Source organism: Haemaphysalis longicornis, unplaced genomic scaffold (assembly GCF_048455015.1).
Source record: "Haemaphysalis longicornis isolate Haplotype H1 unplaced genomic scaffold, Haemaphysalis longicornis Haplotype H1 scaffold_4, whole genome shotgun sequence".
In the NCBI taxonomy this organism is placed as follows: Eukaryota; Metazoa; Arthropoda; class Arachnida; order Ixodida; family Ixodidae; genus Haemaphysalis; species Haemaphysalis longicornis.
The window spans coordinates 48,615,073-48,636,492 of record NW_027526361.1 but is presented as its reverse complement, the minus strand read 5'-3'; the positions used below and the strand labels follow the sequence as shown (position 1 = coordinate 48,636,492).

The 21,420-nt window shown below is 46.8% G+C and overlaps 1 protein-coding gene across 4 annotated transcripts in view; it reads right to left on the bottom strand.

Annotated features, from left to right (window-relative positions):
- Positions 1–21,420, bottom strand: part of LOC144178660 (tropomodulin-like) — a 129,174-nt gene that overhangs the window by 31,214 nt on the left and 76,540 nt on the right. Inside the window, exons 1-3 of one of the 4 annotated variants that reach the window (XM_077706667.1) lie at positions 8,085–8,238; positions 5,486–5,607; positions 3,621–3,744 (exon numbers count right to left, since the gene is read on the bottom strand). In XM_077706667.1, the coding sequence (XP_077562793.1) occupies positions 3,621–3,744; positions 5,486–5,583 (222 nt within the window). In that variant the 5' untranslated portion in view covers positions 5,584–5,607; positions 8,085–8,238. Of the gene's footprint in view, positions 1–3,620; positions 3,745–5,485; positions 5,627–8,084; positions 8,239–21,420 lie in introns of those variants that run through there. The other 3 variants (XM_077706669.1, XM_077706668.1, XM_077706666.1) reach the window with 3 other exon arrangements.

Here is a 21,420-nt window from a genome sequence, read left to right as displayed (position 1 = left end):
CTGTGCAGCTATAACAAGCATAGTGCACGCAGTACCAACAGCAGTATACACTGGTGCTTCTACGTTTACTTGTGCATTTTTAACTTCCATATGCATTACACTTACCCTAATTGCAAATAGCTCGTTCGGCAAGCTTATAAGCCCTGCCTAACTTGCATTGAATTTTGCTCGCCTCAGCCAATCGTGCAGCTGCTTATAATACATCACAGGTTCTAATGCAAGAAATGAGCTAGTGGGTCGCACGGCCATTCTCTTTTTTCCTAATTATATAGCTCACTTGTGTGAAGTTTGCATTAAAAGGGTTGTCAGAATCATCCTAACAAGGCAATCTTTCGAATCAAGCAACAATTGGCCCCTTTAATGTATGGCCCCTTTAATGTATGCAGAAGGGATGATAAACAGCAGTCATTTCCTTAATTTTGTTTGCACACAAGGAGCCCTATGCCGAGCAAAGGGGATAAAATGAGGGCTATATCCAAAAGTCATGAGAAGCGTGACCCCGCACTTCTTTCTTTTTAAACACCAAGCACCAGCTATGCGGAGCACACAAAAATAGTTGCCAATCCAAAAATGTAAATAAAGTAGCAGCAAGCCCGAACGCCCTGCCTCTAACAAGATTTAGAGGGACTTGCTGAAAGGCAACACACGTGATGATTGCCAGAAAGATAAACGTGGGGGAAGTAGAGCAGTTATTTCTGGGCCCAGGATTATTTGCTCGTTTTTTTTTCCCCCAACGCCTCATGCTACTTTACTGCAGTAAGAGCTCGTTAATTCGAACTCGAGGGGGACCATAAAACTGTTCGAATTAAGCAGAGGTCAAATTAGCGGGCGGGCGCTAGAATGAATGGACATTGCACCACACTGTGCGGGCAGAACACAATCAAGCCTCTGTAATCATTATCGCGAATTAGGTGCTACTAAACATTAATGGCGGGTGATTTTGTAAATAATGTTCATGGAGCTCAAACAGTGAACGAAACTAATTGATCAGTCAGTTATACGCCACAGAAAGTCATAGACATGCATTCATGTGAGAAGCGAGCCGTAACGCCGAAATAATGACGCTATTATGCTCAAAACCAGGTTTATTTACATGGCAAAGTTGAGGCAATAAAAATTAAAAGTAATCGGTCGATTACTTTTACTTTTGGAGGCAACGTTTTCTGGGAGGAGCGGTGGAAGCTAGGGGATCCCAGTTCGAATTAACCGTTCTGGATACCGAAACATTCGAATTAAAATTTACATGGCTGTGCCGGGACCAAGGCGTCAGTTCAAATTAACTGTAAGTTCGAATTGACTGAGTTCGAATTAACAAGCTTTTACTGTATTTATTATTATAAACATTTTGTATGCGTATTGCTTTTCAATGGCCTGCCCAATCTGAATGAGTGCTTACTTCCACAATAATAAAAGAAATTTGCACATAATGTCACCTCAAGGTAACATAGCCTACACCAATAGTTGTACACGTCGGCTATAAGGTTACTAGGACTCTAGGGGCAGTTGGGGGAAATCTTTTGATGTTTGTATTTGTGGCAGGATCAACTAGCCCCGACAAAGTCTTCCTCTGCCTTCTGGGCTTTAAAACAAGCCACAAAACTCGAAAACTACAACTGCAATTACAGCTCGCAATTGGGTGGTTATGACTTCTGCTTCAGAATCAGGAGGGCCCTCAGGCATTCAAATGGCAAAGGCATTTGAATACCTCATATGTTCTCGCCAACACATGTGCCATGACATGAGTAACGAACAATGAAGAAGCTAGTAAACATAATAAACTAGTCAGCCTCTCTACGCACAATTCGTAAGCTTTGTTCCAGTTTCGATTTCTGCAAATGTTTTGCCTTGTACCAGTGCAGCCAAATAGTTCATGCGGGTGAACCTCATAGTTATCTTTCCTTTTTTACGGACCGCCCTATGAATGGAGCAGTTAGTGGCAAAAGTCAAGAGATTATTAACACAGTCAGCTATGCCCACGTTCCTGAGATCATTTTAACCTATTGCCATGCTGGCCATGAGTATTTCCTAAATATCCTCCATGATGGCACTGCCACATTGGCTTAATTTTTCATTAGGGATGCATGTAACTCTGCTCAGAGGTGCTATTAAGTCTTCCCAAAATGAAATAAAAATACAAGAAAGAAATGGCAGCTTTAGTTATCTGTTCTTAAAACATAGGACCACTGTTTTATAAAACACTATTGTTGCATGAATTATTCAGCTGCACTGGTACAAGGCAAAACATTTGCAGAAATCAAAACTGAAAAAAGCTTACAAATTGTGTGTAGGGAGGCAAACTGGTTTATTACGGTTACTAGCTTCTTCATTGTTCATTGCTGGTGTAATAGCACCTGTGTTGGTGAGAACTGCCATTCTGCTATTCTTGCCGTTACAAAAAGGGTGACCTTTTGGTTGAGACAAAAAGTTATTCAGTGTCTGTTAAACCTCAATGGATCTCTCTTGCTTCTCAGCAACCTAACCTTTATTGTGTGCAACTCAGTTCTGTTTTTCCTCATATTAAGCTTCTTGTCAGTAAACCTTTTAACTCCAGCCTCAAGTCCCAAGTCATTTCCAGCTTTTGTTTCCTTCTCTGAGTATATCTTTCAACATGCGGTCCCACACACCATGGCAGACAAGTGCAGGGGAGGGACAGAGAATGATGCGCCCTCAACTTTTAGGCAGGCTAAGCTACCTTTTTCCTGCACTAATCTCGCACCAAAGCCCCCAGGGCCCTTAAAACAATACATTCCTACTGTCCTTGTCGATATCAAGTGCAACTTCCAACCCCATTATGGGGCCTTGCGTGCATTCATAATGCTCCAGAACAGAGCACTTGTGCCTTTCTGAGCAGCTACTGTTGATGGAGACTCAGGGGACCGTGATTCCGCAATGGCGGAATCAGTCTTGCTGCTGTTTTGCATGCAGGAATTTTTGCTTCCCTGTTTGGTGCAGCTTAATGGAATACTACTGCACTTATTTTTCTGAAACTTTGGCTCGAACATTAGCGTTGGTGGCAAAGGCCTCAAACTTGAAATGACAGTAGGAAGAAGGAAAAGAAAAAAATTAAAGCCGTTCCACTCAATGCGAAAGCTGTCGGAAGTGCAGAGCAGTGATTCACTAATGGGCTGTACCAGCTTACTGCTACCACCCAATGCAATTCAAATTTCCCGCCTTTGCAGTGCTCGCACGCCCTCTGCCTGAAACTGCGCCAGCAGGAATTCTGTTCTTTTTGTGCTTGCTTTTCCTACCACACGTGCCAGCGTTGCACTGCCACTTTTTTTGCTTACTATTGCAAAAACCAATCCAATGAGCATTCCTAACAAAATGAACATGGGTGCTGCCAGTTAAGTACGTATATTTTGCCTCAAATGTACCTACAGCTTTCTTTGCGCTAAACAACGGGGAGATGTATGACAAGCGCCAGCGGTTCAAGAGTTTCGAATGCATACGACTATGTAAACCGCTTGGCCTTCGAAGCCTCCTTGTTACGCCGCGACGACAGAATGTCGTGTGGCTCTACTTGGGTCCAGCGAGCAAGCTATGACGACAAGGCAAGCCCCTAAAGTGCTCTGCACTTAAAAGAAAGAATGGCGCCAGTAAACCGTTGGCCGGACACTTACGTCAGGGTCCACCATGTTGCCAAGCTGCTCCAGCTCATCCGGAGACAGCTTCGACAGGAGCTCGTCGATGTCCATGTCAGCATACTTCTTGACATCCTTCATGATGTTTTCAGCCATGTGGATCCTGCGGGGGGGAATGTTATAAGGCAAGGCCAATCAGAAACACTTGATGCGAATGAAAGGATACGCAGTGAAACCAGCTGGCATATCTGTGGTTCCATATTATCAATTGCCACATCGAAGGGTTTTTTTCGAGTGAGGATCTTTTTTATGACTACACGGTCATCTCATAATCCTTGCACAACATATCAATAAAGTCACATCGTGCACAAAACTTATTTGGCCACCAATAAATTTCTCGGAGATGATAAGCATTGAACAACCACAAAGTTAGTTTTAATTAACATATAAGGTTACAAATTAAATCCAAAATATTCCTAATGCTTCGCTATGCACAAAAAGAATTCTAGCCGGTCAAAAATAGAGGTGGTCTAGTAAGCCATTGCTGCTATATACAGAAGCTCAGGAATGCCTTTGGAATACCAAAACGCTAGTGTTTAAACTTATTCACCATATTTAGAAGACAGCACATGAATCAATCAAAATTGGACTCGCAAAGAAAATTTAGATCTGCCACAGGTAACTTGAACAGTGCACAACTGGTGAATCCCTTAACTGAAACTGCAGTTACGTTTAAATTAATTTTATTGTTGCCTCAATTGGCCCAAAGCTAATGAAATGAATTTTCAATTTATATGGGTGCTAAATTTGCATTCTGTTAAGGCCCAGAAACCACAAATCTCTACCTACTTGTTTATCATTTATAGTTGTCACTGAGAAGTCAAATTTTGTTATAATACAAGAACACGAGCAATTGAGCTATCCATTATGTGAATTATCGCTGCATAGAAATGCAGCACAAGCAAACTACCACTGTTGTGAGCAGTAACAATGCACTTGAAAATGTGTAAGCAGCACTTCACCGTTGCAAAGGCTGTTTTCCAAATACAGACCATAAATGCAACGTGAAAATTTTCGCAACACCACAAATTCACAAGTTTGTCAACATTGTTAGACACAGTTCATCAAAATGCACTGTTAGTAGCACACCAAGCAAATAAAAACAATTGCAAGGCCAAACAACACATTAGTAGACTCTTTGCATTCAAACGAACTAAGAATCATCATGCAAACAAACACTGGTACTCGACACTTCAACATATAAAATGAACAAAGCTCAGATTTCATATGAAGTAGGGCCATTACAACGTGTAACGGTGAAAGAATAACAAATACCTATCAGCTTGGTCCCCCCCCCCAAAGAAAAATAAACTCCAACTGAAGCTCACTCATGCCCGCCCCTTGATCTGCTATCTGGCTCAAGAGGACACAAATTCAATAACAAGGTATGCTACAAATTTTCAGTATCTGTTGAACTATGGCTTCTCCAGAAACAACCATTCCTCCCCCCTTTTATGTGAGGGCTGGAATACATTCGCAAAAATCCACAGAGAAACTCTACAATTACGCAAATCAATATGACCACCGAGTTACACTACATGAAACCCCAATGACATACATTTGCAGTATTCCAGCACAGAACACCAAGGCACTAGACAATTCCTTCCGTAGATTTAACAGGAGGGAATGCCTTGAAGTGCAAGCGTGCAGGAAACAGGCTTATGATAAAATATGCCAGGTAACATTATCCCCGCCTACCACGGCGTCAGCTTAGCCATTGCATGCCGTCATCCACTCAAATACAAACGGAACTGCTGAAAGGGTTGCGGTTAGCCAAACTCGTCCGACGAACATTCTTTGACACGCCAGTTGCTGTGGTGCCATGCAACCAGGCCAGCACTCACGCGGGCTTGTCATCGAGGCTGGTGGTGGACACACGGTGGTGTGTCCTGACCCGCGTCGTGACCCTGTGGGTCGTCGTCTTGACGCTGATGATACTCATCTCTGCGTTTTCCCTGCCTTCTCGCTGTCGTCAAACCAAGCACACACTACTTGTCAGCTCTGCGCTCCCGACATCCGGGCACTGCCGGTGTATTGCGAAATCTCTTATCCCTGCTGGCAACAACCGGCAGCCTGAACAGAAAAGTGTACTCTGCTAATCAGCTATGAGTCACAACAGCAGGCATACACTTCACAGTGAACTACAAAGCTTCCGGAATGACTGATACCTTGTTTAGAGAATTTGATTGATTGTATGGTTCAACATGCCGATGCAATGCAGGCGATGAGGCGCGTCGTAGTGGAGGGCTCCGGATTAATTTTGACAACCTGGGGATATTTAACGTGCGACGAAATCTCGTACACACGGGCGTTTTTGCTTTTCGCCTCACCTTGTTTAGAGAAACTACCGCTGTTGTCAACCGGTACACGGAACAAGTACAGACTGACACTACATCCTAAATGCAGGCAAAGACTTTTTCGATGCATTATGAAACCTCTTGCGCAACAGAGGCAACACGTTGGTGCAAATTTGAAAAAACGCACAAAATATAACGCAGGTGTTGACTGAAGTTCAAGATCATAATTTAGCACATTAAAGCTGTAACTACGCTTGCAAAAGACGGCACTGGTGGAGTTCTCTGGGTGCCTTTATTAGTAACAAGAAATCAATTTAGGCCTTACCAATTTTTTGTCTTCATTCAAACGTGGATTCTGAGAATAAGGATCAAACCAGCACCTCACTGCATGAATGCAAACGGCTCTGGTCACTATGAACGGGTGGTAGGCAAAAATCTAAAGAACGTGATCACGAGGGGCCTGCTTTTTCTTTTTGTAGCCATATTATTTGACGACACACTTCTAAAAGCAACTGACGAAGAAATAAAGTTACAGATGATTGATGTGGATTTAACCTTTGTCACTTCTAACAATTAATGAGCCTCCATTCACCCTGCAGAATTAGCAAACAGCTTATTACCTAGCTCACGTAGGAAAACAGTCTCATTTACTTCTAATCCGGAATTTTGTAAAAGAAGGCGCGTGTGCTAACCGAATCATGCTGACGAAGGATAACAGCTGTTTGAAACATCTACATAACCCTGAACGCGCACATACATCGAAGTCCAACGCACAGCAACGAGTTCTGTATTCTACAGTAGTTCAGCGAAGGATTTTACGGTATGAACTGAGCGGTCGCGAGTTTCTTCATTCGGAGATTTCCTGGTGTAGGTGTGATGACTTAGACGCAAGTGGAGTTAAATGTTCTCCTGAAGGTCAAGCGAGCAAAAAGAAAAAAAGAAAAGTCGACTACACAGTGTATGATGCACGTTTTCAGCTGCCAATAGAGGCCACTCGTAGTACAATGCACTAACAATTAAAATCGTGCTGAGCCTCCCGCCTCGGTCGATGATTTATCGCGCGGCACGCCTGATATGCTAATGCTTCGCAAGGCAGGCCGCGGTAGCCAAACTAGGTTGAATAAGGCGTCGTCACGCCTTTTGATGCACAATGACTCGAAAAAAAGACAGCGCAAGTAACGGGCGCCAGTGGCGAGCGCTAGGAACGGGGGTATCGGCTGGTTCTGCTTCCGTATCTGACCACGCCTTGCGATGGAGTTCCGTTAGCCGGTCGCGACGGCTACTCGCTGCCGCGAACCTCTTCAGCCGCTATCTTTCTATTTCGCTCCTAGTCGTCGCGTTAAACGTCTACTCACGTTCTCAATGCAGATTTTGCACGGCGACGCTGATAGACGGACTCTTCACGACTGACTTCTCGATTTGTGCCGTAACGTGGCCTTACCAGGGGAAAGTCCCATAGCGTGATATATTATGAACGCGCTTCACAATCATAACTGCGCTCGGTAACAAAGCATACAGATGTTATTCCAAACAACACAGACTGCAAAAACGTTGAGAGCGAGTATAAATTTAGCCGAGGAAGAGACGGACCCCCTCTCCGCATGCCGCGCCGCACCATCCTAAAAGGAGACCCCCAGTGTGCTTCTCCGAGTGGCGTCAAAGGTGCGACAAACTCGAGTTCTCGGAACACGGCCAGTGCGCGAGAGGAAACGCGCAGACAATGTGACAGCGACAATGAGACGCCAAATAGTCTTCGTCCTGAGACGCGCACGTACGCTGACTCCGAACATACAATGCTGCTGCTCGTCCTTCGCTCATGCTACGGCAGAAACGATATGAAAGAAGATTGTCGCTATTACCCGCTCCCTACTTCACCACGATGGCTTGCCACAAGGACTACAAAGCTAGCACCTCCGTTTCCCAGCGAACAGATCCACGGCACCAGAAGCCGTAGGCCGAGAACCAACTCACGAAATCTACAACCGAAATAGAAACTCGAGCGCTGTTGCTTCAGCCCTGCGCACTCGTCGGCCTAAAATAACCGTGAAGAATTGACGGCTGCAACATCAGAACTGTCCTAAAGACTGCAGTAAGTATTCTCGCACCTATCAGAGCGAAAAGGGTGCCGCAGCGTACAAATACACACCTGTTTTCGAAGATATCGCCCGCCTCGAAGTTACACGGTTACACACAGGCACACGGTAGATTTTTCGCTCTCGGGAGCCACCCTGCTGGCTTCTCTCGCCAGTCTCGCGGTGGCCTCGTTTAGTCTCGTTGGCTGCGAGAGCGCGGAGACGCGTTGCCCCGGCAACGGCTTTTCTGTTTGAAAATGGCGGCGCTCAAGCGCGAGGGCGGTGCGTGCTGGCAACGGGTCGCGCCGCTTTCCAACTGCGCAATTTTGCTCGTCCTAAAGCGGGCCGCACGCGAATTCTTGGCTTCGCAGAACGCGCAGTTCTTCTGGTGGTTTTGTGTGCAGACATCAAGGGAAGCACTCTGAGCTCGCGAAGCATCTCTTGGTTTTGGCACGACTAAGGCCCTCATGATGACGAGGAAATCGTAAATGTCAGGCGCATTTACCATGCGCTTCAAATATTCGTGAAATGACGTATGTAGGCGGGACGAGGCTATAATAAAACCAAGGTTCAAATATTTTTGCCCTTTTTTTGCGAATAAGTTTTACAATATGGCAAAAAGTACGCAAGAGAATGATCGAAACCACGGATTGTGGTTTTGAATTATTAACGGTAATTAAGATCTCTCTGGTTGTGTTTTTGGGAAATGAAAGGTCCCCACTAACAAACTGGTGGAGGAGGATACCGATAGAAAAGTGGATTGGAATTTCAATTGGCAGGATTTTGAGTTTGGAGTGCAAGGCCACAGAGTACGAAAAAAAGGGGGTGGGGGGGGCGTCATATGATTATCGGGGTTTGGACTTCGCACTTCATATAATGGAGGAGGTTGTTGATACACAAATCTGAAAAATAAATTTTAAGTTTTCATCAAGCCCGTCATCAAGCCCGTCAAGTTTTCATCAAACTCCAAGAAACATAGTCTGCTTAACGGCAGAGTGAGGTACGTTAAACTTATGGTGCGATGTGAATGCGAATAAACTGTTCTTGTAAATCGGCCGAGCATCAGTTTACAACTGACATCACCATTAATGAAATAAATCAGAGTATTGATTAAGGCACCCATTTCAAGACACAATTCTCATATCGCCCACGAATAAAAATAGCCAGATGGTAGGCACTGCGGAAAGTCATATATATAAACAAGGAATACTATAAGGACCGCAAAATAATACTGTGTGGAACGCAAAGGTCAGTTTCGGTGCGGTACAAAGTATTATAAGCATTAAGTTTTATGCTTTATAAGAAACTGCGCAGCTGATCTTGATCGCGCTTGTTGAGCTTGATGGCACCTGATCCGGGCAAAAAAACTATGTTACGATAGTGACCAAACCAAAATCTATCAAAAAATATTTTTGTAATTCATCTAAGAATTCACAATTCGATGAGGGCAAACTGAATCGTCTATTCCTGTCAGCAGACAAATTGGTTAAGCTACAGGATGTTGGGTTGTGAGGGGTCTCTGTACTTAAGTACACGACTAGCGGTTTCTCCATCACTTTATCACAAAACGATAAAACAGCGATAGAATGGTTATAATGTATTAATCGTTTGTCCCCACTCCTAAAATCGGTATCAGTTTCATTATTTTAGGATAGGCGAAAACATGCGTGTTTCAGTTCAAGATAATTAATGCTTGTCTAGTAAATGCAATAACAAATAAGATAACCTATTTGCTTGATGCAGAAGAAGGATAGTTGTCGTGATCGAGACTCGTATTTTATAGTTATGATGCAACGAACTTCGGGTGAAAAAGGTAATCAAGGACACGTGGACCTCATGCCAAAGTCGATAGTCTTCCCACGACGCACTTTCTTTGTAACGATGGCATAGCTTGCTTCTCGAACTTAAAAAAAAAGCGCGTTTTGACAGGAACAACAAAGACATCCAGCCCTCGCACCTGGAAAGCCTGGTGTCACGCCTTAAACATTGCATCTGCTACCGTCTACAGCAATACGAGCCCATTAAGTGTAGCCATGATCGCGAAAAGGTAGCGCAGTGAAGCTAGCTTTACACGTCTCACTGGCGCACTGTGCATGTGAAGGGAAAAAACGTTCACGATACATGGATTGCCGCGAATATTATCTCCTGAGCGCATCCGGTGGCACGGATTATTAATCGACGTCTCGTCTAAAGATGCGCTCATAAATTTTCATTGTTCCTTAACATTGTGCCCGGCTCATCTATTTCCGTTTCGGAAGAACGGATGTTGTCTCAGGCTCGTCAGTATACATCGCGCGCGAAGCCGATCCCTGGTTTGTACGTTGCTTGGATACCTTGATTACTTTGAATACCACACAAAAAATGTAAAAATTTGCGCTTCGAATTCACGTAAACTATGGCCACAAAGTATGCGCCTGTCACGATCGTAATTTTTTTTGTCTAAAACTGCTTGAAGTGAAAACATCAACGCGGCAAAGTGAAAGACAATATTGTTGCTGACAACACGACCTTGGCTGAAAGTATTTGCGCCGTGCGCACGAGCGAGAGGCAACCGCGGACGCGACAGAAGGGAAGACGTACACAATAATTAAACATGGCGGCGCCGACGTGGGCGAGCGAACACAAACAGGTGCCTGCTCTCCCACCCGCTTGCAGACCGCTTGCATGTGTCTCGTTATGGCCCTGTCTTGACTGTATCAATCACGCACACATCTGATTGTCGTGACACGATACAAGAGTGCGAGCACACAGCGTGATTTTCGGTCACCTTCAAGGGTGAGTTACGAATAAACAACGGCGACGTGGTATCCCTTCTGGCAGAGTTTCGCCTATACCCAAGACATGTTGCTCCTCAACGATGACACTTCCTAAAGTTTCCTCGTGCGCCCAGTTTGCCGTTTGATTACCTCTCATGACCTTGCCTACACACACCCTCTCATATAGCACGATTCACGAACCACCCATTATACCTGTCATGCGCAGCCCCTTACCTTTAAAGTAGGTAGCAAATTGCTCGGTGCCTCTGAATTGAAAAAAAGAAATAAAGTCGTTCCACTCAATGTGAAAGCTGTCGGAAGTGCAGAGCAGTGATTCGCCATAATGGGCTGCAGCGCCGTTATTCGCTCACTGCTGCCACCCAATGCATTTCAAATTTCCCGCCGTCGCAGTGCTCGCGCGCCCCCTGACTGCGCCAGCGGGAGTTCTGTTCATTTTGCGCTTGCTTTAATTTCGTATGCTGGAGCTGTTTTGCGTCCTTTCGAACGCATCTTTTTCCTTCCACGGCTGAAGCCTTTCTGCGGCATTTCGAACGCGCCATTTTTTTTTTGCTCGGCTTGAGCCTTTCTGCGTCATTTCGAAGGAAGGAAGGAAGGAAGCAAACTTTATTTTCCCAAGCACCCTTAGTCCAGGGCGCCGTCTTGGGAAGCTGTAGCCATGGCGTCCTCCGCTCTGGACGTCAGCAGGAGCTGTGTCGCAGCGCTGGGGTCAGCCAGACTTCCTCCCAGGATGCCAGGGTTGGATTCGGGATGCGGGTCAGCTTTGGATGTCGATCACAGGCCCATATTGTGTGGAATATGTTTGGGTAGCCTCCGCAGAACGAGCAAGTAGGGGTGCCGGGTAAATTTCGAAAGCGATGTGTGAGGTGTTCAGTGGGTAATGTGTTAGTCTGTATCTGTCGGAGGAGGACGGACTGCCGCCTTGTGAGTGTACGATGTAGGGAAGGATGTACCTTGCTCTAAGCGCGAAAAGACTCAAGGTATTTGCACGGGCTGAAAGACGGCTGGTCAGGTGCCCGGTAAATAGTTGCTCGGGCGAGCGTATGTGCCCGCTCATTTCCTGCCATACCCTCGTGCCCAGGAGTCCAAATAATGCGAACATGTACGGTTTGTAGTCGAGCGCGTCTTTGATGATGCGGGCTGTGCGGAGGTGCAGGTCATTTCTGATCAATCGTCTGCAGGCGGCTAGCGAATCGGTGACGATGATGATGGGTGCTTGCGGACGAACTATATATATGGGTGGTAGCGGCGTATATGGCTCGTGCAATAGATCGAGTTTCTAGGTCGTCGATAGCATGCACGTCTGGTTCGATCGTGACAAATTCGTAGTTTAGGGATCCGACGACAGCAGTGATACCTCCCTCATCTTCCCCAGGATGTGCGTCAACGTAGTAAACGAGCTTGACGGGGCCGAGGCGCTGCAGCGTTTCCGAGAGGACGTTGGTCTTGATGTGGCGCCGTTCAACATGCCGGTCGGGGTCCATGTTCTTTGGCAGGGGAACGAAGGTGATGCGGGTTCGGTGTTCAAGGGAGAGGCATCTTTCTTCCTGCGATGCGGATGGTGGTGAGTCCGCCGAGTAGCCGAGATCACGCAGGATGGCCCTGCCTTGGTCGGTGCTACGGAGTCGGTGGAACTGTCCTAGGCGCTGCGCACTTAGGAGCTCCTCCAGTGTGTTGGTGACTCCGGTGGCCTGGAGCGCTTGTTTCGATGTATATTGCGGCACTCCCAGGGCTTGCTTTAAGGCCTTCCTTCGAACTACATTTATGCGTTCGAGTTCCGTCTTCGTGGGATTTTGATATGGGAGGTGATACAATATACGGGAGTCGATGAGCACTGCGCTGAGTCGCACAAGGTCGGCCTCTCGCATTCCCCTGTGCCGACTGGCTATGCGGCGTATATAGCATGTGAATCACATGTGTCCCTTGATCTAGCAGCTTTCGTATGGTCATAGTTGCTTTGGCATTACTCTGGATTGTGAGACCGAGAACCCTGATGTTAGAGCGTTGGGGAATTGGTCTGCCTTCTATGGTGATGTGCAGGTCTTGTTTCTGATGCGCCGTGTGCTTCGTGACCACCAAAAATTCGGATTTCTCGGGTGAGCAAGAGAGGCCGCCCCGGGTCGCGTATTTTGCGGTTGCATCAGCAGCTTCTTGTAGCGCCTGCTCTATTTCAGCCGGGGATCCTTCTTTTATCCATATTGTGATGTCGTCCGCATAAAAGGCATGTTTAACGCCAGGTATGCGGGCGAGCATTTTGGGGAGATCCTTCATGGCGAGATTGAAAAGCGTTGGAGACAAGATGGAGCCCTGCGATGTGCCTCTGTGTGGGGGTTGTTGGATGCTCAATTCATAAGGACCGAGGGTAGCGCCAATTCTTTCTTGCGCGGCAGCTTTTTTCGCTTATAAAAACAACCCAACGAGCGTTCCCAACTAATTGAACGCGAGGGCTGCCGGTTAAATGCACAGATTTTGCCTGAAATGTACCTGCAGTTTTCTTTGCGCTAAATAACGGGGAGATGTATGACACGCAAGCGCCAGTGGTTCACGAGGATTTAACGGTTGTGATGATTTAAACCGCGTGGTTTTCGAAGCCTCCGCGTGACTCCCTGACGCCAGTACAGAAGGCTCTCCTTGGGTCCGTTATCTCGCTGCTCCGCCTGATTCCGGCAGTCGCTTGACATCTAGCGTTGACATCGAGCTAAGATGACCAGGCGAGCCCATAAAATGCTCTACACTTAAAAGAAGAGAGAAAGAGAGAGAGAGAGAGAGAGAGAGAGAGAGAGATAGAGAATAGGTAGCTTTCACCTCAGATGTATATACTTTAAGAAATCGCTGCGGGCGGGCGTCCTCACAACGCCCCAGAACGACCAATAATCAGGGTCGCTAGATGTGCGAATATGGCGAATTACGAGACCAAGCACAGTTGCCCACACCGATTGGTCATTCATAAGCGTTGTGTGGAAGCCCACCCGCAGTTATTTCTTAGAGTGCAAAGGAGAAAAATCATATTTTTGCTTCGCCTGTGTTGGTGTTTGCAATAATTACAGCAATTTGGACATGCCCTCGATTTCAAACTGAAAGACAGGTTCTCCTAGACACTCTTCCCGCTAACTTATGACCCAATTCTTTAAATGATCTCCTGCGTCCCTCCTGCCCACCTAATTTAGCGAAGGCAGTGTGGGACGCTCTCCTGCATTTCATATCCCGACCCACTATTTTTCCCTTGCTATTTCCCACCCATACCCGTCGTGAACCTTAACTTATCGCTACCCCTAAGGGGGTCTGATGCACTAGCAAGAGACCCGCGGGTGTTTTTTCTACATTTCAATAAACGTTAAAAAAACTACACGACCTAATTACTTGCGGCTTGGTATGCGCTTGGTAGAGTTGTCTGTGCAGATAATTACGTTGGGAATTTCGGCTTCAGCGAATAGATTTTGTTATACGGCCGTTGGAAAAGAGCTAAAAAAGGGAAACTTTACTCGCAGCAAACTTTTACGCGGCCTAACGAATCCCCCCGTGCACGACGGCGAGAAAAATCTGTTTGCCATGATTCATGCAGCAACAAAAGAGGCGCCGTTTGGCATCGCAAATGGAAGGAAGGGGACCCCACATTTTTCTCGCAAAACTCATCTCGGCCGCTTTCTCAGTCGTGGCCATGCGTCGGTGGCGTAGCCTGCTGGAAAAATTTCTGCTACTCTCAATATGGCGGCCGTAGAACCGCCACCTTAACCGATGTAGATGGCGCGGATATTAATTTGCAATGACCGGCGTTCTTTCACGCGCACTTCATGGAACGTTGCGGCTCTCTTCCTCTTAGGATTATAATCTGACTTTTTCCTTTAACACGTCTCTGGGATATTGCACGTTATACAACACACGTTACACAAAACGTTTTTACGTCCCTTCACAGTCGTCTTCTCTGTTCCCGCCTTTCGGCAGTACGCGCACGGCTCAGCTATGCTGCGCCGCCTCTGCCATCTGGCTTCCCGGTAGTGTTTCTTTCTCTTCGTGCGTGATGACACGCAGGCGCGCATCACACCAAGTGGCCGGGATCTTTCCCTCACTCAAGCCCCGACTAAACAATCGCGCCCACTTTGTTTCATCGCAGCGCCGCCGTGACACCGCAGGATGCAGGCCTCAAACCGCAAAGGACGGCTTGTTTAGAGGCTCTACCACACCACTCGCCTTCTAGTATCTACTGCGGTCTTTCTTTCTTTCTTTCTTTCTTTCTTTCTTTCTTTCTTTCGAAGCGTTTTCCCGCCCAAGCAATTTAAGCTGGATGAACTGGTGACTCCATGATCAGAGCGCCATAGCAACACCCACCATTTCCTCCTCACTATACCGCATGCACACCATCCTCAGTTGGGTGTGGTGAGCATGGGCGTCCTTGGCTGTCGGCAGCACCTGAGACTCGAGAAAACGTTTGCACCTTAACCCCCCTAGACGTGCACAGTGCTGCCTGAATTCTCGGCAGCACCCAGACTATGATGTCGTTCATCGTTACCTTCCAACTTTCCTCTGCTTCTTGTCAGCGTACAATACGTTTACTGCCGGTTGAGATTGCACCCCAAGGTGACCGTCCATATGTACGACCGCGAACCAGCAAGGGACGACTTTCGTGACTAGGCCATTGGACCTCCACTGCAAAGTCGCTCGTTTGTGATTCCGCCAAGGGCTCATAATTCGTCCACCAAGCGCGGGCTTCTGCGGGGCCGTATGGTTCTTCATGAACTGTAACGGAAATTGTGCGAAACAAAGGCAACAGGACAGCCGAAGGGCTGTCCTCTCTCTCTCTCTCTCTCTCTCTACACACATATATATATATATATATATATATATATATATATATATATATATATATATATATATATATATATATATATATATATAGAGAGAGAGAGAGAGAGAGAGAGAGAGAGAAAACATACGCGGGCCTCCGTACATTTGGGAACATCCAATCCACGCATGCCCTACTCTGCTGTTAGGTTAGCTGTCCTGCGCATATAGTGGAACAGTGAAAAGAATGTTAGCAGCCATAACGCAGGATTAGTAAGATGTAATTCCGACGAACCAAGAACGTTTACGATTAGACCCACACTAGCGCGCGCGATGACTCTGCTTAGCAAGAAAAACGTCCCACCTTCCCCAAAAGCGGCGGAAAAACATTACAGCGCAGGGTATTACTGAGCGGGGGTGACTTCGGCAGGAAACATTAACGAAGCATGAACGTGGAGTTCGCGCTCGGATAGAGCATCACTCGAGCACTTCACACGCAACGGGGCCAAGGCACGGTAATGTTACTTTTGTTATTCCCGTCAGTGTTTACGGCGACGTCGCTCTCTTGGTATTCCATGGGGACCATGTCGAAACGGGGGTTCCTCTGCGACAACATTAGATGCTTGCTCGCTGGGGTTGGCTCGTTGTCAGTCGCGAAACTATACCCCAAGAACAGCGGCAAACTGGCGAATCAGCGGCATCTTTGGTCGGACGCCGGGCTTCATCTCCCGGCGGAAATTTTAAAATTCACAAAACGTAATTTAAAAAAGTCCCCTTTGTAAATAACAAGCAATTGAATTTTTGGGAATGGTTTCTGGGTGAATCCCAGTACCAGCCCACCGCGAGTTAAATGTCCAGCCTGAGCGCCGTTCATCAATCGGACTGCTTAAAATCCGGTATATCGCTTGCGCCTCTTTACCGACAGTAGCTATACCCAGCAGGGTATTTTGTCAACGCAAAATAGCGATGTGCAGTCTTAGTCAAAATTGTCTGAGCCCCGCCAGAAGGTCCTGGCGACAAAGTATTTAAATCAAAAGCTTAGTGGTCAGTCGTGCAAGGATTAATTTAAGACAGTAGGATAGGCAGGTGATAAAACATTTCAATCTGACTCCGGAAATGAGCCTGCACTTTGAACTCTTTGTGGCCTATTAGAATTACAACCAGCAATGGACCATATTCACACAATCAATCAGGTGATAGAAAAGTGCGCGGAGTATACTGAACCCCTATATATAGCCTTCATAGATTATGAGAAAGCATTTGACTCGGTGGAAACCTCAGCAGTCATTCAGGCATTACGAAACCAGGGTGTAGAGGGGCATTATGTAAGAATACTAGAGGATATTTACAATGGGTCCACAGCTACCATCATCCTCCATAAGGAGAGCGGTAAAATACCTATAAGGAAGGGCATCAAACAGGGGCAAACAATCTTTCCAATGTTATTCAGAGCATGTTGACAAGAAGTATTCAGAACATTGGATTGGGAACAGGTGGGAGTAAGGGTTAATGGAGAATGCCTCAGTAACCTCAGATTTGCTGATGACGTTGCCTTGCTAAGTAACTCGGGGGACGAATTACAAAGCATGCTTACCGCACTGAAATTAATATGCAGAAAGCCAAAGTAATGATCAATAACCTCGGGACAGCACAGCGGTTTGAGATATGTGGCGAGGCAGTGGAAGTGGTCAGGGAATATATCTACTTAGGCCAAATTGTGACCCCGAATCCCAACCATGAGGCAGAGATAATTGGAAGGATAAGAATGGGGTGGAGTGCATACGGCAGATATTCTCAGATAATGAATGGCACCCTACCATTGTCCCTGAAGAAGAAAGTGTATGACAGCTGCATCTTACCGGTACTCACCTACAGGGCAGAAACTTGGAGGTTCATTAAGAGGGTTCAACTTAAATTGAGGGCGACTCAGCGAGAAATGGAACAGAAGATGATATATAGGTGTAATATTAAGGGACAAGAAGAGAGCGGAGTGGGTCAGGGAACAAATGCGTGTTAAGGACGTATTAGTAGAAATTAAGAAGAAGAAATGGGTGTGGACAGGGCATGTAATGCAAATGCAAGATAACCATTGGTCATTAAGGGTAGCAGAGTGGATCCCTAGAGAAGGCAAGAAGGAAAGCGTGGCAGGGGGCGGCAGAAAGTTAGATGGGCAGATGAGATCCAGAAGTTTGCGGGGATAAATTGGTCGCAGTTAGCACAGGACCGGGATAATTGGAGAATAATGGGAGAGGCCTTTGCCCTGCAGTGGGCGTAGATAGGCTGATGATGATGAGGATGATGATGATGAAGAATTACAAATAGCCTAGAAACTTTTGACGAAGGCTGTATGCGTCACTTGCAGTCAGAGATTTGTACACGCCCCAACACTTCTCCCCCCCCCCCAAACACCCCTCAGAAGGATTTCGACACCTCCCCCCCCACCAGAAAAAAATCCTACAACAATTCGTGCACCCCGTCTAGGGATTTATACACCCCCAAGGAAAATTTCTACCCCCCCCCCCTTAAGGCGAAATTCTGGATAAACCTCTGCTTGCGGTGCTCAGACGGGCTGCTAGTTGCGCTCTTAATCTTTCTCTCCTTCTTTCGCGCCCGAAAACGCTGTCGAAGCCGTAACTATCCGCAACACAATAAAATTTCCCCCGCATTTCCCCGAGGGGGAGAATGTGAAAGTGCGAATGCACGGTTGTCGGCCCGCTTGCGGCGCTTGCGCTCGGCCCCCGCAGCCCACCGCCTCGCCGCCTTCTCTTCCATCTCTTCCATCGGGTTTGTAGTATCACGTGTACACCACGCAGTTATCAAGCCGCTATAACGCCGCTGAGTCGCCAACGCACGCCGCTGACGACGTAGTTTGAATGCGTTAAAGATATAAGGCGCGTCACTAACACTGATATCAGCGTCGCGTCCGTGGCTTGGTCGGTAGAGCGTCGCGCTGCGGCCGCAAAGTCCTCGGATCGAAACCTGGCGCCGGATGCTGTTTCTTTTTTAAATATAGAGGAGCACTGCGGACGCCGCCGCCGCCGCCGCCGCCGCCGGTGGATGGTTTGGGGTCGCTTATAAAGTGCATTCGCACTTAAAACAATAACAACAATAATCATAACAATCGCCAGCACAAGGGCACTCGGTGATTGCGTCAGCGCAGTAGGTGCTTCATCCAGACTCGCTGAACCGATCGACTAAGTACTTTTACTGCTCCAACTGAGTGCAAACTGGCTCGACATCCCCTGCGAGGACGCATCGGGTAACGAAGGGTGTCCTGAATTCGAAAAGGCATGCACTACGGGGGGTACAGTTTTCTGTTCTGGGTGGAATTTAAAAGCTGTAGATGACTGTTTATCCGTGGCCGTAATGGCTGGTTCCGATGGTTCCTGGCCGTGTGATCAAATGACCTGCCACGATTACTCGCCTCGTTGGATTTTTTTCCGGTTGTTCAAAAGCTGTTTCAGGACCATCATAACGGTAAAAAAAAACTGGGGGGATCGGGAAATTTTCTACACGCGCGCACACTATCGTGGCGAGAAGGGTTAGCAAGGGCAGGAAGAAATTTGATACAAAAAAAAAAAAAGATTTCATCCGAAAAAGGTTGGAATGCATTTAAAGTTCCTTACAGGTTAGGTATCAATGCACCCACCAGCAATACGTTCAGGAAATCTTGGTTTTCTATACAAACACGCATTGTGGTATCGATAGCGACCTTCTGTCAGACATGTGACTGAGTATTTTGAAGGGAATCGGCGAGTCATTGGGCAGCAACCTCCACCCCCCTCCCCTTTCCGCCGACACCAGTTTGCTGGCCTGTACTATTACACCGTTGAACTTTAATGCGATAGGATTAAACAAGTTTGCGAGACCAGATTCATAAATCTGTCTTTATGCTCAACAGGGAACGCTATGTACTGTGGTGGCATTTCCTAAATCTTAACCGAAATGGTTTGTGCAACCGGCCCAATGTTTTTGACGTCGCGCGTTATAACGTCGATTCCCCTTACTTGCACCTTTTATCCCCGACAAACAATCTCGGTATAAAAAGTCTTACCCACGATTCGTTTGACCAGGGCTTGCAAACGCGCCGTGCTTAATGTACACGCTCGGGAAGTGTATACCGGAACACGATTTGTTGTTACTTTAGACCCCATAAGAAAAGCCAGGAGGAGCCACTAAATAAACGCGTGGTCTTTTGAATACCCCGAAAGTTTCCCATTTTGCCAAAAACAAAGAAGGGGGGAAGGGGGGGGGAGGCTGAATCTACACTCTGAACATGGATGGACAGCGGAGCTACCAACGAATGCAAGGCACGAAAAACCATTGAACAGGGCGCAGTTCAAACGGCGGCAAGAAACAAGACACAATTGTTTGTAACTTGTGACTTAGTATACTTGGAATTTTACTAGTAATATCCTAGCAGATGAACACGGGGCTTTCCGTTTCACGGTGGCTTCGCGATGGTGCCGCAATGGCTTAGGAGTGGCAGGTTCATATTATTCACACTGAAATTGTGCCCCAAAATTAGCCATGGCACCAGCTGGAATGAACCTCTGTGCACGGTTATGTAGTTGTCTAACCACTGAAACGTTAGATAATATATATCGAGATAATATCGGTACGACGCGAGTTAGAACAGCTTTCTATGCCCACATCGCTTCGGCCCGATTTACAACATCTTCTGTAACCACGCGCCTCCCGTAAATGCCCAAGTATTGACGACAGACGAACGTTTGCAAGCGCTTACAACGCCACGCTGAACCAGCTAGTCATGATAAGTAAATAAAACTTGGTGTAATGATCAAGTCCCCTTCGCGCCCAATTGCACTACAATTTCTTCCAGTATATCTACGTTAGATTGAGAGCTGCAGAGCATTCTCGACAAAGTTGGCTGTGCTGCAAAGCATATTCTGCTGACGGACACGACAAAATTCAGGCGACCGCAGCATACAGAGCACCGGAGTATAAAGAGCAAGCGCTTTCCACCACTGCTGCGGGTGTACGCCGTCGGTTGCACGCAGTCACCACGGGCGCAGCCGCGACCGCGCATTTCGAAAGAAATTATCGATACAGCGCACGCGTTCCTCAATCGCCAAGCATAAAATTCCGGTTCGGGAGCAGAGCGATGCCGCCGTGGAAATTGTTCCGGTCAACGCGCACGCTAATGGATCTCCGAGTCTGCACCCTTCCTGATAACGTCGTTAGCGGGCACGGAGATACTCTGCGCGAAACCGCTGTGCCGCCGAGTAAATGCGTATCGCGTGCAACTTCCAGAAAATCGAATGAAAACTTTTTACTTCGTATTCGTTTCTTTACATTTTTAAGGGGCTAAGGGGGGCGCAAGAAGCGTTAGTTCAAGTTACTGTCAGTTAATTGTCGACGCCCTTCTCGCGTCCTTCCTTGTACTCAGTTTATAGCGCTTCGATGCCACCCACCTATGCGGGGTATCGCCGAGCATATAGGGAGGGTTAAAAGTTCGTACTTACTGTGCGCTTTGGAAAATTTAAAGCAGGACTCGCGAAGAAATCTGGCGTGGCACGCACATGCACTACGTATTGGGTACCCAGCCATGCACGATCGAAGAGGGCTGTTCACCACGAAAACCGCTCCACTATTACGCAAGCTTTTCAACACAATTACGGAGGCAGGAAAGACTGCGCTAGAAGTTTTTTCCGGGAAAACTGACGGTTATTTTTTGTTTGCTGAAAAGCCGTAAAGGTATTTATAAGGCAACAGGAAGAACGAGTAATTGAAATTGCAACTTTCTCCGGGTGTTTCCTAAATCGTTTCTGAAATGAAAAAGAAAAAAAAACTTCGTCGCAAGATTTTTTTTTATTTCAGGAAAAGTTATCACCAC